The following is a 16,405-nucleotide window of genomic DNA, read 5'->3' on the forward strand; positions in this document are numbered from 1 at the left end:
TCTGACTGTAAAATACAATGTGGCAGTACTATTCCAGGGAGCTAGTCTGTTGTGGAAACTGGCAAAACAGAATTTGTATTCACAAGGCAACGTGGAGTGAGCTAGGGAGCTGGACAACTTTGAGGCTATCCTTGCCTTGAGTTTTCTGATTACTTCCTGCATAATTAGGGTTTCTTTGTCTTGAGATTTTTTTTTATAGTAAACTTACAGGTTAGTTTAATACCTTTAGCTTTTTGATTATTTGAACAGAAATAGTGTTAGGAGATTTAATGCAGTACCAATACTTAAGACTTGCTTTATGTAGCTGATTTTCTAATTTAAGTGGTGGGGTTTTTTTTTGACATATATTCCAAGCATCAAAATACACTTCCTTTTCACTTAACCAACTCTAGGTATAGGGGATAAGTTCTCCATCTTCAAGACAGGATTATTAAATCTGGTTCATTGGGTTCTTCTTCAGATAGTCAGCTGCACTGCCTTTTTTATGTTCAGTGTATTAACCCTTGAAATGCAGGGTCTTTTGGTGGGTACTTTGTTCTGCTGCTTTGAAGGATATCTGCAAGTGAAATATGTGTTTGGTTCAATTTTGGACTTTTAGAAAGCTCATCTTACTCTGATTTTATAAATCTAACCTCAGAGTTTATCTTCCCCTTTTAATTCAGAAACATAGGGTACTCCTGTTTATCCTTCTGTGTACAGTAGGGATCTGTACATTCATGTATGGTTAAAGCAATGACTTCCCAGATTCAGCTTCTTTCTTTTGGCTGAGTTCCATGGATGATCTCCTAAGGAGGTGCTCAACTCTGAATTTGTCTGGCCTGATGTGCCTTTAGTCTCTTCCTGGAAAGAAACTGATGCCTACACTTAAGATGGCACTGATGTCTCTTTGAAATAGTTGCTGTTGTATGGAGAATTGAGCTGTTGTTTAGCTCAGACAGGTCTTTGAAGATGGAAGGAATAGGAAATATTTTGTAAACACATCTGTGTTGCAAAATGCTTTCTTCTGTAAAATATGTTTCTTTTTACTATGAATATTTTAAGCTCTTAGAAAACAATATTAAGTTCATGTGATGTGTATCCTTGCAAATTGTGCACACAGATCAATTTAATTTTGAAAAACATTCTCAAATCACCTTTTCTTATGTAGTATACTGGTTTAGAGTATACAGTAAGTTCCTGTTTCTCTATTGCTTGTGATGTATGTTAAAATAAATTAAAAGTGACATTTATTGCTGCTTACATAAGCTCAATTTCCAGATGTAGTTAAAGAGGAAAAAAAGTAGTTGAGCATTAAGCTGTAACTTAAACATGCCTTTTTTTGCTAGAGATTTTATTCTAACTGGTATTCTCTTGCTCTTTGCAAAAGGCAGCCCCAGCACCTGATACTTCACTCTTCATTAGGCACTGACTCCAAAATCTGAGTGTGTTTCCAGATTAATAACACTTTTAATGAAGAAACATAAAGGAGTAGATATTGAATAGTGCCCCAGGTTTGGTAATGGTTGCATATAGAGTAGCAGGAGAACTTAGAGGGTCATGAGTGGTATGATTTTCCATTTGCAGTGTAGCTGCTATGCAGTGTCTCAAAAGTTGTTTTGAAATATTTTATTTTCATTAAAAACCAAAGAAAGTAGCGGTCAGCTGTTGCAGACATATTACTGATCTTAAGAATTACTTCCATAACTTTAATTTTTTATGATACACTTCCAGACTTTCAGGAAAATGGCTCACCTGTGGCCTACCTCAAAGCAGCTCACAACCAAAGACAGGCAGCAGCAGAAGTGTAGGGAAAACCAAGTAGTGTGGGGTTGGATATGGGAATTTTCTTTGAGGAAGATGTGTATATTTCAGCAGATGGTGAAATGAAGGAAAAAAATCTCTGTTCTTTGTATGTCATAGAATAAAAGTAATTTGTTCAAAAGTATATAGGGGGTGGAATTACTGTTTTTAAGGTAGAGTTTGCATTGTGATTGATGCCTTCCTTTTAAGGCTATATGGGTTGTTGAAAGATTAAATTCTAAATTCTGTGCTTGTTGTTTCTCCTGTTTCACACCATTTTAGTCTTTGTGTTGAGTTTCCAGGAGATATGCTATTAGGAGGGATATCTGATTCAATGAAAGTTCTGTTTAACTGTATTTACTGTGCAAGGAATTGTTAAGTTCCTGCTTTGTGGGTTATTGGTTTGATTTTGTTGTTTTTTTTTTTTTATAGGATGGAGGACAGAAGAGATTTGGTGCTATTTCCTGTAATATTTGTGGAATGCTATACACTGTGTCAAATCCAGAGGATGAAACCCAACATCTCTTATTCCACAACCAGTTCATAAGTGCTGTTAAATATGTGGTAAGAAAACCTTTTCTTTCAAAAGACATAAACAGTACCTTTTGTTTGCTTTGTACTAGTTAAAATTCATATTACATTAAGTTGTGTTTTAATAAATTATTATCACAGTAGGCCATAAAACATCCACTCCGGGAAATAAATGTTTTTAAGAGCCATGGTAGACAGGTTATATATTATGTATAAAAATAGTTAGTACAATAATGGTGTTTCATTGCTGTATTATTACTTCTACAATTACCTGATCTTGGAGAGGTGTAAGGGAAGTGATAGGAAAACAAAGGAGTGTCACTGTTCTGAAAGTATTACATACAGGTTTCTCTACAACTGGTGTTCACAGCAGCACTTGACTTAATAGTCAGATGAAGGGCTGACTGTCCTGGTTTTTTAAGTGTGTGATTTTAGAAGACTTAGAAATTACTTTTCCATTAATTATGTGTAATTTGAGGAGGCACTACCTAGGAATTGAACTGATAAAATTTTATAGCATATTGAAGCTATACTGAATTTATGAGAATGTGATCTTTAAAATACGTATTTGAAAATTTCATTATATATGCTGTCTTTGAGTATTTCCCATTAAATCTCAAATTTGAAAAATCTGTATAATTTCAAGTATATTGTAAAATCAGCTACTTCACACTAGCTGATATTACAAGACATAGGAAATGCCTGTTCACATGTCTGAAATCCAGAACAGAATCCACAAAGTCTATTTTCTTATCATACATGTTACCTTCAGTACTCTACACTCGAGTAGATAAGACCTCCAGGATAACTGAACTGAGGCCACCTATTTGTTTCATGTAGACACCAAATGGCTGTTGGGCTAATCTTAAATCTCAAGCACACTTTATCCCACTGTTTGCAAATAAAAAAAATATATCTTCATCCCTAAAGTGTTTGAAAGTCTCTGGTGAATAGTTCCAGTATTTATTCTGTCTTTGGTTAGTTTTTGCCAAATAATCTGGCCATCTGGAAAGATCTCTTCTGATACACGTTAGCTACATCGTCGGGTGCGACTGGGCAGAAATTGTGATGGGACTCAGTACGTTATAATGGCAGCATAAAACATGTTTCCCTGTTTTATTCCTGTTTGTCCTCCCTCTCTCCACCCAAGTACTTTCAGATCTTGAATGTTACCAAAGATGTAAACATAATTCACAGAAGATGATGTTTAGTTCTTTTGGACAGAATCTCTTTGGCACATGAGTTCAGTAGGTTCATGTAGGTAAGAAGCTGTACTGAAGTTTTGGATGTTTTGGAAGTTGAAAGAGCTGAAATCTCACACTTGTGTGTATGTCTAGGGTAGCTATATAATTAACATGAAAGTGAATGAGCATACTGCCTTAAACCAGTCATAAATAATTTCACAGAGTTAGGTATGCTTTTAATTTGAGAAAAGCTTTCCCTATTGTTTTCTCAGTTGCTAGCCATCTTAAAACTTCCAACAATCTGTACGCAAGCAAATTATTTGTTTAGTTGGTTCAGTGAGTGAAGAGTTGTCTCTCTGTAATCTTTTGAGGCTTTTGTTGTATTTTGTGACAATGTAGACAACTGTAGAGCCATGAAGCCATGATTTAGATGGTTATTCTGGAATGGAAACTACAGAATAAGAGGTGAAAGAAGAACTCTCAGGAGTCTTCAAATTCCCCTCTGATTTTTTTTCCCCTCTTAACAATCTTAACACTGTTTTCTGCATGGATGAGTAACTTTTGCCATTCTAAATAGATGAGTTTTTACCACTAGTCATTTGATCTGGAGTCACTGGTTCTTGGTTGATAGTATTGTGACAGAAACATTCTCACTTCCTCTTAGAAAATAACTTCAATTTAAGATAAGCCTTCTTGGCAATGAATTAGCACACCAAGTGACTACTTGTTAATTCTTAGTCATCCAGAAATACTGGAATGATTGCTAATTTTCCTGGTTTTGGTGGGAGTTTTTTAGTGGGAATTGTTGGGAGGATGGTTTCTGGTTATTTGTATGTAGCTGCTACATTGAAATTTTAATTGTCTTCCTTGCCCTGACAGTGTTAACTGGGCAGTAGCATCAGGGGATTAAAAAAAATGTACTAGGGAAAGTAAGGGTAAATCTTTGGCTAGACTTCCTGATGCAGGAACACGTGGTCTCAGTGACATTGTTATGTTGCTTTTTAGCTCTCCAGACACTCTTTATATGTAGTTAATATGTTTGGCATTACTTGTGATTCAGAGGCCATTCTAAGGGATTTTATAAGCATTTGTCATTCTTTCGTCATTCACATTCTCCATGTCATATGATGAGGTCCCAGTTTGACTTGAGAAAATTTTTCTCAGTTTTTTTTCTCTCTTTTAAACATCTCTTGTTATGGGCTTAGTAGTTCTATGAATGATTCATTTCACAGACTCAAAAAATGTAGGTCTATATCATTGTCATGCTAGAGCTCCTAGCTGTGAACTGTGAAAATGGAGATTATATAGTGTCTTTCCCACCTGCCTGGAGGTGCTCTGTAGGTTTTTTTAAAAGTTTTGAGTAGCGAGAAGGTAGTTTGCATGTAAATAATAAATTACTTATTATCTTCAACAAAATACAACTTTGTTTGCTGGGTTATTTTAAAAGGCCTGTGTTCTCCTTGTAGTAAAACATTCTCTTTAGGTTTCTAGAAATACCATGATGACTGCAAAAGAAGGACAGGCTAGCAAGGAATTAGTATTGGATACTTGCTTTGTCATGGGTGTCTGATAGAGATGTTAAGGAAATTATAGGCCTTGTGTGTAGAGAGGAAATTCGACAAGTGTAATGACAATTTCTAGTTTTGAGAACAGAAGATTGGCAAGGATTGATACAGATTTTCCTAAGGGTGACATTTTCTGTTAATAGAAGCATGCAGATTAAATTCGCAAGAAAGTAAGATGGCCGAGAAGGTAGCACCAGAGCAACAATGAGAGATGTCCCCAGCTGCAGACAGAGGGAACAATCTGTCTCAATTTCCTCTGGTTTCAGACATCTGAAAGTCTCCAGACAAATGCTGCCATTCTAGTGTGTGTGTGTGTGTGTGCATGAGCGGTGATGTACAGATGGGCAACTCTGGGATGGACAAATTATTCAGTTTTATAAAATCTTGAACTGTGATACCACACAGTATCAATTCTGCATCCTCTCTCTGATACCACGTAGGATAAACAGTATTTCTGCAAAATATTTTTGTAAGAGCAAGGCATTTTTAATGGTGTCTGAACTTGCAAAGCCAAAACCTTAAGGTAGTAAATGCCTGTGGATTCAGGTGTCATACGTAATTGCAGTTAATGTGTTTGTATTTCAAGCTCATCTTCTTAGTTAAGAATATCTTGAGCTTAAGAAAATGGAGGAAACTGTTATTTGGGCTGTGTAATCGTGATAAGTTTAGTCTATTCTGCTGTAACTGCACCCAAGTTAGTCTTTGAGCTTCTTATGATTCTCACATTTAAAGAAAGGCAATATTTGACTTCTTGGCATCTAAAATTAATAGGATATTGGGGTTTAAGATGGTACTGAACTTCATGTCATCTTAGAAGATTTCATACTTGTCTTGATTTGCATTAATTCCATAAGTAATGCATCTGTACAACATAAAAATAATGTTACAAGTGAAGTTCTTACCATTAGTATCTTCTGTGAGATGTTGTAATAGTGTAGTGGTTATATCTAAGGATCTTAATGTGTTCTGCTGTCAAAAACTCATTCTCTACATTCCATGCATAGGAAGGAGAGGTAGAATATCTGTACTTGTCAGGAAGAAGAATGAAGCAGACCCATTTCTCTGCTGCAGATTGTCAAGGACAATAATTTACAAAATTTCACACTAGACTTCATTACTAGGGAAAAAATTAATAAATGCTTCATAGTGAAGATCAAGAATTAAACAGTATTAACTATGTTTTCCTCAGTACTTCAGTATTTTTGAGGAAAAAAGCTTTATAAGAAAAAACCACTTTTTTTTTTTAAATGTTTTTGTATTCAGTTGAGAAATAGTGAGTACAGAAAATCCAGAAGTGGCATAAAAAGAAAGGCATCAGCATTGCTGTATCATTTCCTACTCATATGAAAGAATTTCTAAAAACTTCAGAAATTCATGGGAAGCAGGCTATCATATCTGCTAACTTAGACTTTTAAAGACAAATCTACATCAGAGGTTATTTTAAACTATAAGCAAAACATAATTCATTAAAAACAGAGCACTGAACATTTAGTTACTGAGCTATTAATGTTGGAGCTATCTTTACACCTATGTTCTACCTCATTTTTTATATACATACATCATATCCAGTGAAAACAATGAGTTGCACTCTGTAGTGGTAGCTACTGTCCACACTATTTCATGATCTGATAGCAGGTGCTTGTCCGTATTGCCCTTTTTGTAATGATGTCTTTTGTAATCCTATTTCCCCTTAATAAACACAGCAGAAGCAGCCTTTATTCTTGTTTGAACTGGGAGGAAATTAGAGGTAGATTAAAAAGGAGCCAGCTGTGCATTGCAGGGTTGCCTTATTTTTTCAAGCAGTTACAAACACTTGTAGGATCAGTAGTCCCAACATGGAGAGGAGGAAAGTGTTGCTACAGTGCTCACACACCCTGTTACAGCACCAGTCTGCCCAGCTGTGGTGAAGGGTCTCTGCCTGCCTTGCTGCTGCTGGCTGGAGGTAATCTGTTGTTGGGCATACACTTGCAGTATCAGGGATGACTGCTGTAATCTGCTTTTACTCCAGGCCTTGCAGAACATGTTTCCCTGTGGGAGGAGTAGCTTTCCTTTTGACTTCTTTGGTCATCACAGGGGGTGTGTATCAATGCTTGGACATCTGATTTCACAGTAAATAAGTATTAATTTCCTAAAGTAACGTCAATTAAAAGAAAAGGGAAAGCAGTTTTTCTGACATTGCAGTCGAATAGTATATGTTGCAGACATAATACTTCTGTTTCTTAATCTACTGAGGTGTTCATGTCATCTGCCTGCTGAAAAAGTCCCACTTTAGTTCCCAGTGATTGAAATACCTTGCAGACTGTAGTATTTTAGTAGTGTTAAAATAGTGGGGGTTTGGATAAAAAGTCTTAATAGGTGTGTTTAGGGAAATCATTTTCAGACCACATGAAAATGCTGACACTAAAGCATATTTTGTGTACTGTAAATATCTAATAGGATTAGTCCCAGCTGCAGCTGTAGCACTTTCCCTTCAATGTTACAGTATGACAGAGTTGTGACCAGTCTGGTTCATTGCTTCCATTTCTCTGGTTTAAAGGAAGCAAAACTCAGCAATAAGGTGCATGTGAATATATGAAATCATAGGGTTTTTTTTATAACATCATTAAAGCTGTATATGGCTTTAAAGGCTCAATATGGCTGTAAAATGGCTTTACTAAAAATCTGGATGAGCTTAGGCTTCGCAGAAACTTTTTGGAAAGCTGCATTTTAAAGATGCATTTCTGAATTCTAAAGCACTTCAGTTTAGAAACTACCCCTCCTGTGAATATCATCAGTCTCCATATTATACAGATCACTTAAGAAGATGAACAGGTGGACAGTAATGAAAATAGTGAGTCCTGTACATTTGAGAATCAATTATTGCATTTTTATAGATTTTTAGGCTTGTGCTAATATAATGTTGCTTAAAGATATAAATTCTGTGATATTGAGAAGTGTTGTATCCTTAATTGTATTTCATTTTGTGGAAATATCTGGCTGTAACATTACCAGGATACCTTATCCTAAAAATTAGTGTTGAATTTTCTGCATTAGGCTTGCAGCAGTCTGGATGCTGTAATGGCAGGATTATCAAACAGATTGCATTTACATCCTGAGAGATGATTTAAAATAGGCTGTAAAAAGCTCTTGCAGAGCAAACAGGTAGCCAAAAGGCAGAAAAATACAAAAATTTCAGAGAGGTAAGGTTTGAGGTTGGAGATTATTAATCTTTGTCTAATTTTTGATGCCTTTCCTGATGACACTCTAAAAAAGCATGTCACAGTCCCACAAATTGCCCTCTTCCTGCTCCCCTAAATATGATAACACTGCTGTTTACTGCCCTTTGTGTTCAGACCATAATATATATAAATTCAAGCAGGATCTTCATTTGTTCAGTTACTACTGAGAAGAAAAGCAGACAGGATTAAAATGGTGTCTGTGTAGCAATGATTGCCATGCTGGGTGCTAAACTAATACTTTAATAGTTTCAGGGCTAGCAGCAAATTTTTCTCTTCATGTCCTCCTTGGGGTAAGGGAGTAAAGTCAGTGTGAATAAAATGAGATCAAGTATTGTAACACTGAAGTTTAACTTTTTTTTTGTGATGTAGTATATATATGGCATTCATATAGTGCCAAATTCCAATGCTTGGTCTTTAGTCAAATGTTATTTTATGGGAAGGTACAGATTTCAATGAGAATCACTCCATCAGTATTGTTTCTTCAAAGACTTTTTTATTTAAAGTTGCTTTGAAGTAAGACTTGTAGATCAGCCTTTTTAGTGGCTGAAGTTACTTCTGCATTCAATATTTTTAGGTCCCATCAAAGCAACTTCAGTTCTAATATCTGCCAGTCCCATCTTGCTAGATTTAAGTGGCTTTTTTGTTTTGTTTTTTTCCATGCAGGTACTGCTCATTATTCACCACGAGTGTGGATCTGAAGAAGAGTTAATTACCTCTATTTTTTTGAGTATGTTTATACTTCAGATACACACAACGTAGTCTCCTTCCCTATTAGATTCTTAGAAGGTAGTTATAAATTTTTTTCTAGTATCCTTCTTGTGGCTTTAACAGTTATGATCAGTAACAAACTATTCCTTACATTTTGGGCAACTGCATGCCAATCAGTTCACTTAGAACCTCCTGGAGGTCTTTCGCATGCCAAACTTTTAAAAACTGAGTGTGTATTTGTGGAGGTAACTATGTTAAAAAGAAATCATCTAATAAACATCAGGGCTTTCTCATTCACTGGACTTCAAAAACTAAGTATTTACATGGGTTTGGAAATCAGTTACGTGAGCTGAATTTGCTACTTCTGTTCTAAAATTGAGTTTGCACTGCGGTTCTGGGGGAAAAATCTAGTTGGGAAATTGTAAGATGCTTTCACATTGTTTTTAGTTATAGTTAGGTTACTGTATAAATTATTGTATAAATAACATCATATTTTATCTATTGTGCTCATTTTAAAAGACTAGCTGAAGTTTATTTCTCTAGCAAAGCAACTGCTATATTATGTGAAATCTACAAAAATCCAGTGTCTAGAAAAATAATTTGCCACTTCTGTTTGTAAAAGTACATCATGTATATGATTTAGATATGTGTTTGTTTTATTTAGGGTTGGAAAAAGGAGAGAATCTTGGCTGAATATCCTGACGGAAAGATAATAATGGTTCTTCCTGATGACCCAAAGTATGCACTTAAAAAGGTATGGTGACAAGGACTGGACTTGTGTCTTGCTTTGTTTGATGTTTTCACATAAATATTCATAGAGAAGTTTGTGTTGTTTGCATGCGAACAGTTGAAATTGGACTCAAAACTGCAGTGGTTCTGTTCCCTTTTCCACAGACAGATCAGATGCCTCACTCTTAAGCACTGCTGGTTTCTTCATAGAGGGGCTGGGCCTGGGCAGGGGTGGGAAGACGTCAGCCAATTGACTTTGTAAAGTTTGGTGTTGGTTTGTTCTAAGTATCCTTGCAGAATATCTGACAGATATTTGATGTAATATAAACTTCCTGTTATATTTAAATGAACTGAAATTTATAACACAGCACAAATATGGCACCGTTCTCTAGGTGACTTTCTGATAAAAACAGAATTAGGTGGAAAGCAGCCTTAAAGTCATCTAGTCCATTGCCATGTCCAAAGCAGGATTTGCCCTGATTATGATGCATCTGACAACTTTCTGAAAATTCTACCCCTAGAGGTTTGTCTGACCTCTTGAAGACTGTATTACAGTGCTTCACTAACCCTAACAGTAGGACATTTTCCCTGAATATCTTAACAGAATCTCCATACTGCAATTTAAGCTCATTAATACTAATCATACTGCCATAGCTATAGAAAACATCCTTCTTTTCCTCCTTGCAGCAGATTTTTTTGTGCCTGAAAAACGAATTTTTTTTACCTTAAGGAGATTGACTGGATGTGCTGGTTTTTTTTTCGTTTATCCTCCAAAAATAATGTTTCTCAGAGCTCCATTCATTATCATGCTCTCTTCTAGCTTATCTCCATTTGTGCCATGACTCATGTCTTCCTTGAAGCTCTAAAACTGGCCCCAGCACACTAATGGGGATTTAGAGCAGTTGAGTACTTCAGTGTCCTGCTGGCTAACCTGTGTTCATACATCTTAAAGTGTCATTTCACTGTAGTCTGACACTGACTCTTCTTAGCTGGGGATTTGCTGTGGCTAATAGGGACTTTTTACAGTCCCAGTCACAGGGCCACAGAATAGATGAGGTTGGAAGGGACCTCTGGAGGCTGAATTGATGCTTAATACAGCTCTTGCTGCTGGTGTGGCTGTAGCAGGTTTCTTTAGTCTAAGTTACTGAATTAAAATAAAACTACAAATTTTCACATTATATGCAGATAAGTTTATTTGTTTAGTTGTATTTTTCTTGTGGGGTTATCTTAATTTTAGTTTAAGTTTTATCTTATTAGTTGTACATTCATTTTTTAATATAATGGATGAAGAAAAAGAAGGAAGAGTGTAGCAAATTGAATCATTTAGGATAGAGCTCTCTGTAGTTCTGTGTAGCTGAAGTTGATAGAATCATACAGCTGTCATAAGCTTTATTTAATTTCAAGAATAGTTTTATTTGATGTTTCAGATAATAGGATGTGTCATTAAATGATTAGTACCTGGAGGTTAGGTGAGAAAATGGAGAGTAACTCATACCTGTTAAAAATGATTTTTAAAGCATTTTTAACACAGCTTTCTTTACTGTGCGGATGCCTGTTTATTGGAACAGATTGCCCAGAGAGGGTGTGGAGTCTCCCTCACTGGAGATACTCGGGAACTGTCTGCATGCAGTCCTGTGCCTTGTGCTCTGGGATGGCCCTGCCTGGGCAGGGAGGTTGGACCAGATGGGGTACCTTCCAACCTGAGCCGTTCTGTGATACTCACAGCATCAGTAATTCTCCTTGTGCATTACTACTGTAACCACAACATGCATTCAAGAAGCTTATGCCATTTAATGCACCATAGCTGAGGGCACCTTTTTTTATTTTACGGGAGGGAGATGAGGGATGATAGAGGCTGTTCCAGTGTCCAGATGTAGGTTCAGGAATCCCTCAGTAAAAAATTAGCTCATGTGTAAGCTTTCATTTATGTTCATGCTGGAGTTTTTCTGTTATTATTAAACTTGCTGATACTAGACAAAATTTTTAGTTTCAGTTGCTCTTTGAAAACTCAATGGAAGAGTAGAAAGCTGAAGGAAGGAGACTATAGTTATTCCTTTATAACAAATGCCTACATTTCCTACCTGCCTTGGCACTGTGCCTGCTGTCATCTGCTCAAAACACTTAATAGATTAGTTTTTTCAAGACTCCAAAAATAACAAAAAAATTTAAACTGCATTAACTTTCCTTGTAGGTTTAATTAACTTCTATAATATCAGAGCTCACAGTTTAATTTTCTACATTCTCTCTATTAGCCTTTGTCTAATGAATTTTGGACTTAATGGAAGCTGACTGAGGGGTCTCTACTCTTCCTGTTTCCAGACAAGTATTGTTTATGGAACATTTACCCTGATGGTGTGTTGCAGGTTACTGGAGTTGATCCTTAACTTTTGGAATAGCTTTCAGTATTCTAGATACCCTAATACATCTGCATATATGTGATTTTAATGTAAATTTATAAAAATGTGCATTTAGACATGCTTCTTATACAGCATTTAAAATTATTTTGACAGGTTGAAGAAATCAGAGAAATGGTAGACAATGACTTGGGATTTCAGCAAACTCCTCTCATGTGCTACTCTAGAACTAAAACTCTTCTTTTTATTTCTAATGACAAAAAAGTCATTGGCTGCTTAATTGCAGAACATATCCAGTGGGTAAGTGATTGAATTGAAGAAAGTTAATCTATGTCAGTGCTTAATACCTGCTTTTCACAGCAAATTATTATTCTGTGTGTGCCTGTTCCACAGAGAAGGAGACTGGGTGGTTGGACCATTCTGAAATGAAGTTACTCAGTTTTATGTGGTTGACACTGAGCAGAGACACATGGATGGTGTCACACTTGGCTCAGACAGACCTTATAATATAAAAACTTTCTACAGCTGAGGGGTGGATTTTTTCTTCCTGTACTGTTACACAGCTCTGGCTGTGCTCTTGCTTGTTGAGAAGCAGGTTCAGCTCCCTACCCAGCAGAAATCCAACATGGATGAAAGAGTGGATGCCCTGTATGATTGAGTTGAATCACCATAGGGTCAAACAGCTTCACAGGAAATAAAAGCAGAGGACAGAAGGCAGTGGACTGGAAGGCAGGACAAGAAGTCATTGCAGTACTAATCACTGATCTCATGTAATCTGTCTCTTCATTCCAAACTGTATTGTTTTCTATTGTCCCTTGGGAGTATCAGACAAGCAGCAAAACAATCCTAGCCAAAGCCAGAGAAATTGATGCAAATGCTTTAATACAGGTAGTAATAAGGATTGGATTATTTGTTGCTGTTATTTTAAGTGAGATAAACTTCAGAGGGTTTTTTGTTTAATCTTTTATAATTTGCTTGATTTTTGAAACTGTTATGAGAAATTAAATGAGATGCAAAACTACAGTCTTTTTGCTAAAGCATTTTAGCAGCCAAGTACATTTAACTGAAATAAATTAAACATTAATTATTTTCTTCAGTCATTAGTGATGATTTTATAAAGTGACAAATGTTTTTTACATCATCTGCAGGGCTACAGAGTTATAGAAGAGAAGGTTCCAGAAATCAGTTCAGAAAATGAGAAAGTGATATTTGAGAGACAGAAAGCATGGTGCTGTTCAACTTCTCCAGAACCTGCCATCTGTGGGATCAGTCGGATCTGGGTGTTCAGCATGATGCGCCGGAAGAAGATCGCTTCTCGGATGATAGAGTGTCTCAGGTATAAGGAACACATCCCTCAGCCACACGTGGTTTAGACAGAACTCAGTGCAAGACACTGATTGTTTTGTGTGTCTCAAGCTTGTATTTCCAAGCTGCTGGTGCTACTGGGGATATGGATTTGAGCACAGTTGACAGTTCCAGTATTAGGTGGAGTTCAATAACTAACGTCAGTACACTACAGTACTTTGTCTTCTTCAGAAATCTTTGAGTGCAATTGTAATGAGTCACCCTGGCAGACTCCCAGGGAGAAGTTCCAACATAGTAATGATGAGTAAAGGACACAGGACTGTCTTTGACCAAGTGTGAGATTACCCATGGACTGGGACCAAACCACTGGCTTATGGTCCATTCCTTAGAGGTAGCAAGCGGGAAGCAACAGAGACCCAGTCCACCAAACTATTGGGTATAGTCTGGTGGCTTCCAGCTGTTGTTTTGTTTTAGTTTTTTATATATAGTCAGGTTCACTGAACCTTATGGATATTTTCATTTTCCATGGAGATTTAGTAGCTAGTGCTGAGTGTATTCCAGCTGAATGCTAAGTGCTACATCCATAAAAAGGACTCAGACATTTGTGCTATTGTCTAGATAAATGTTAAAAACGTTGAATCTCCAAACCTTATGTTTCTTTCCAAGAAGTTTAAATGTCAGTTCTAAGTAATGGCAAGAACTGCTCACATCTTAACGACGGCTGGGCTGTCAGGTTTGTGCTCCCCTCATCTTGTTGGAGTTTTTAGAACTGGTACTGCTGCCTCTCCCAGTCCTTCTTGGGTATTTCGAGAGCTCAGCAAAGCTGTTCTGCCCTGCACGATTTATCTTGCCTGGCTGGTGGAGCAAATAATCATCAGATCACATTTTGGCTGACCTATTGATGGTAAAGCTGTATTCACATAAGCATATTAACTCGATTATTTCCTTATGTTTTTGGCAGATTTTTAATAGTGTGTTCTGTAGCTTCCTAGAAACTATTTCTAAAGGGAAGATTTCTCTCCCAAAATTATGCTGAAGTTACTCCCTCAGCTACAGCCCTAAAGGATCTTTAGAATCAATTTTGATGACTTGTTGCAGATAGTGAGGCCTTAGTTTTCCTCTTAACTGTGCTCTGCACCTCCCCTTTTATTCTGCTCTGGTGCTTGTTTGGCCTTCCAGTAGCTCATTGCTGTATTCACTAAAAATAAAAGAGAGAAGCAGTCTGGTAACTGAATTTGAACCCTTGATGTAATTGTTCTGTACAAATATTCCTTCTAAAACACCAGACCCTTATAAAACCCCCTCCCAGAGCAAGTGATCCTCCTTGCTCTTTGGAAAGAGATAAATCCTATAAATAGACCTATCTCCTCCTAACAGAACTTCTTCCTTTTGAATTACTGTGCCACTTAACTTATGGTTTGTTGCCTAATAGCATAAATATTTTTTGTATTCTCTGAGGATAATTATATTTTTTTTTCTTTTTCCCCTCTTTTAAACAGGAGCAACTTCATATATGGCTCATACTTAAGCAAGGAAGAAATTGCTTTCTCTGACCCTACTCCTGATGGAAAGCTCTTTGCAACACAGTACTGTGGCACTGGCCAGTTCCTGGTATACAACTTCCTCAATGGACAGCACCAGACTTAACTCTCTGCAGGAATTCTGATTTTACTGGAGACTTCTGCCAAACTGCATGGAGTGAGTGCAGACCTTCAGCAGAAGCCAGGGCCATTTTTATTACAGTGAACTCAGGACTGGTAACAACCAAGCGGTTGTACTATTTTATTAAAATTGTAAACAATGCAGTAATAGGCTAACTTTGTTTTTTTAAAAGAAAGATATTTTATTAACTTTTACAGAAGTTTGATTGTATTTTCTCTAGTTATTCATGTTTACATGCAGCAGAAAATTGTTCATAGTGGACTGTAAACTAATGCAAAGACTCTAGTCTGGCTGATGAGTACATGCTGAAGTTCTCACTGAGGTAATATACCAGTGCTTCCCAGTACTAGAGTGCCGGGAGCCCCAGCTGCCACTACCAGCACTTGTCTGACAGAGTTCGAGGCTGTGCCCAGTGGAGTCAGGGCAGGAACTGTTCCAGTGCAGTCGCTGTGGGCAACAACCCTCACAGGCTGTACGGTGCCTTCCCGGGTGCCCCTGTACCCTGCTCCAGGTCAGGGCGCCTGCTCCCTGGCAGCAGCATCAGAACCTTCCTGTGGCCCCTGTCCCCTTCTCCCCCAGATTAGTTTTGGAGTAAAAGGTGGAATGAAAAGCCCAAGGACTGGTGTACTCGTTATTCTTCAAGTATTGTACTGAGTATATACCTTTGTTAATGGACTTCACTTTGATACTTGTCACTCCTTCATAAATCTCTCCTCTTTCAAAGGGTTTGTATGTTGAAAAACTGCTGTGGCCTTTCTTGATCTGTACATAATGTAGATAGATTAAAAATAAAATACTTGATAGCTTTTTTAAAGTTACTCTGTATAATACTAAGTGTGAGTGACTCTTTAGTGTATTTCATACTTTTCTTGGTGGGAAAAACATAACATGCTGAAGATCAATGCTCTCAGGGGCTCTGGATCAAGACCATCCTCATACATGGTATAGTAAGGTGAGCGGGAATACCTTCTGTCTTGAGTAACAGTTTAAAACTGTAATGGAAGATGGGAAAGATTTAGTTAAGGCTAAACTTAGGGTTTGTTTCAATTTGGGAACCTGTATGCATCAGGATGTATTTGTTTATGGTGTGCTGTCCTTGTCTAGACTTGGTCTAGAGCTAAAGCAAAGACCTCACACCACATCCCAAACAATACTCAAGAGTACTTAAAGCTGGAGTAGCAGAACAGTGCTGAATTCTGGGCTGCAGAGGCTTTTTGTTTCCATGCTGCCACGTGTAATTTTCCAGGGGATGGTGAGCAGCCTGTAAAGAGCTTTGTCAGAAAAGTGGTGCGGGTGCACAGGAACTCTAGAAGCGATCCTCTGTGGTGGGCTCAGAAAGCAGGATCCATTAAGAGAGAAGCAGTCTGAAA

General features: G+C 37.2%; 1 protein-coding gene across 2 annotated transcripts in view; it reads left to right on the forward strand.

Moving 5' to 3' along the window:
* Positions 1-15,178, forward strand: part of ESCO1 (establishment of sister chromatid cohesion N-acetyltransferase 1) — a 31,251-nt gene extending 16,073 nt beyond the window's left edge. For both annotated transcript variants that reach the window (XM_021551549.3, XM_021551550.3), the window contains 5 exons: positions 2,212-2,343; positions 9,650-9,739; positions 12,225-12,368; positions 13,217-13,404; positions 14,873-15,178. In XM_021551549.3, coding sequence (XP_021407224.1) covers positions 2,212-2,343; positions 9,650-9,739; positions 12,225-12,368; positions 13,217-13,404; positions 14,873-15,020 — 702 coding nt within the window. In that variant the 3' untranslated portion in view covers positions 15,021-15,178. The remainder of the gene's footprint in view (positions 1-2,211; positions 2,344-9,649; positions 9,740-12,224; positions 12,369-13,216; positions 13,405-14,872) is intronic.
* The last annotated feature ends 1,227 nt before the right edge of the window (positions 15,179-16,405 follow it).

This window comes from Lonchura striata, chromosome 1 (genome assembly GCF_046129695.1).
Source record: "Lonchura striata isolate bLonStr1 chromosome 1, bLonStr1.mat, whole genome shotgun sequence".
Lineage (NCBI taxonomy): Eukaryota > Metazoa > Chordata > Aves > Passeriformes > Estrildidae > Lonchura > Lonchura striata.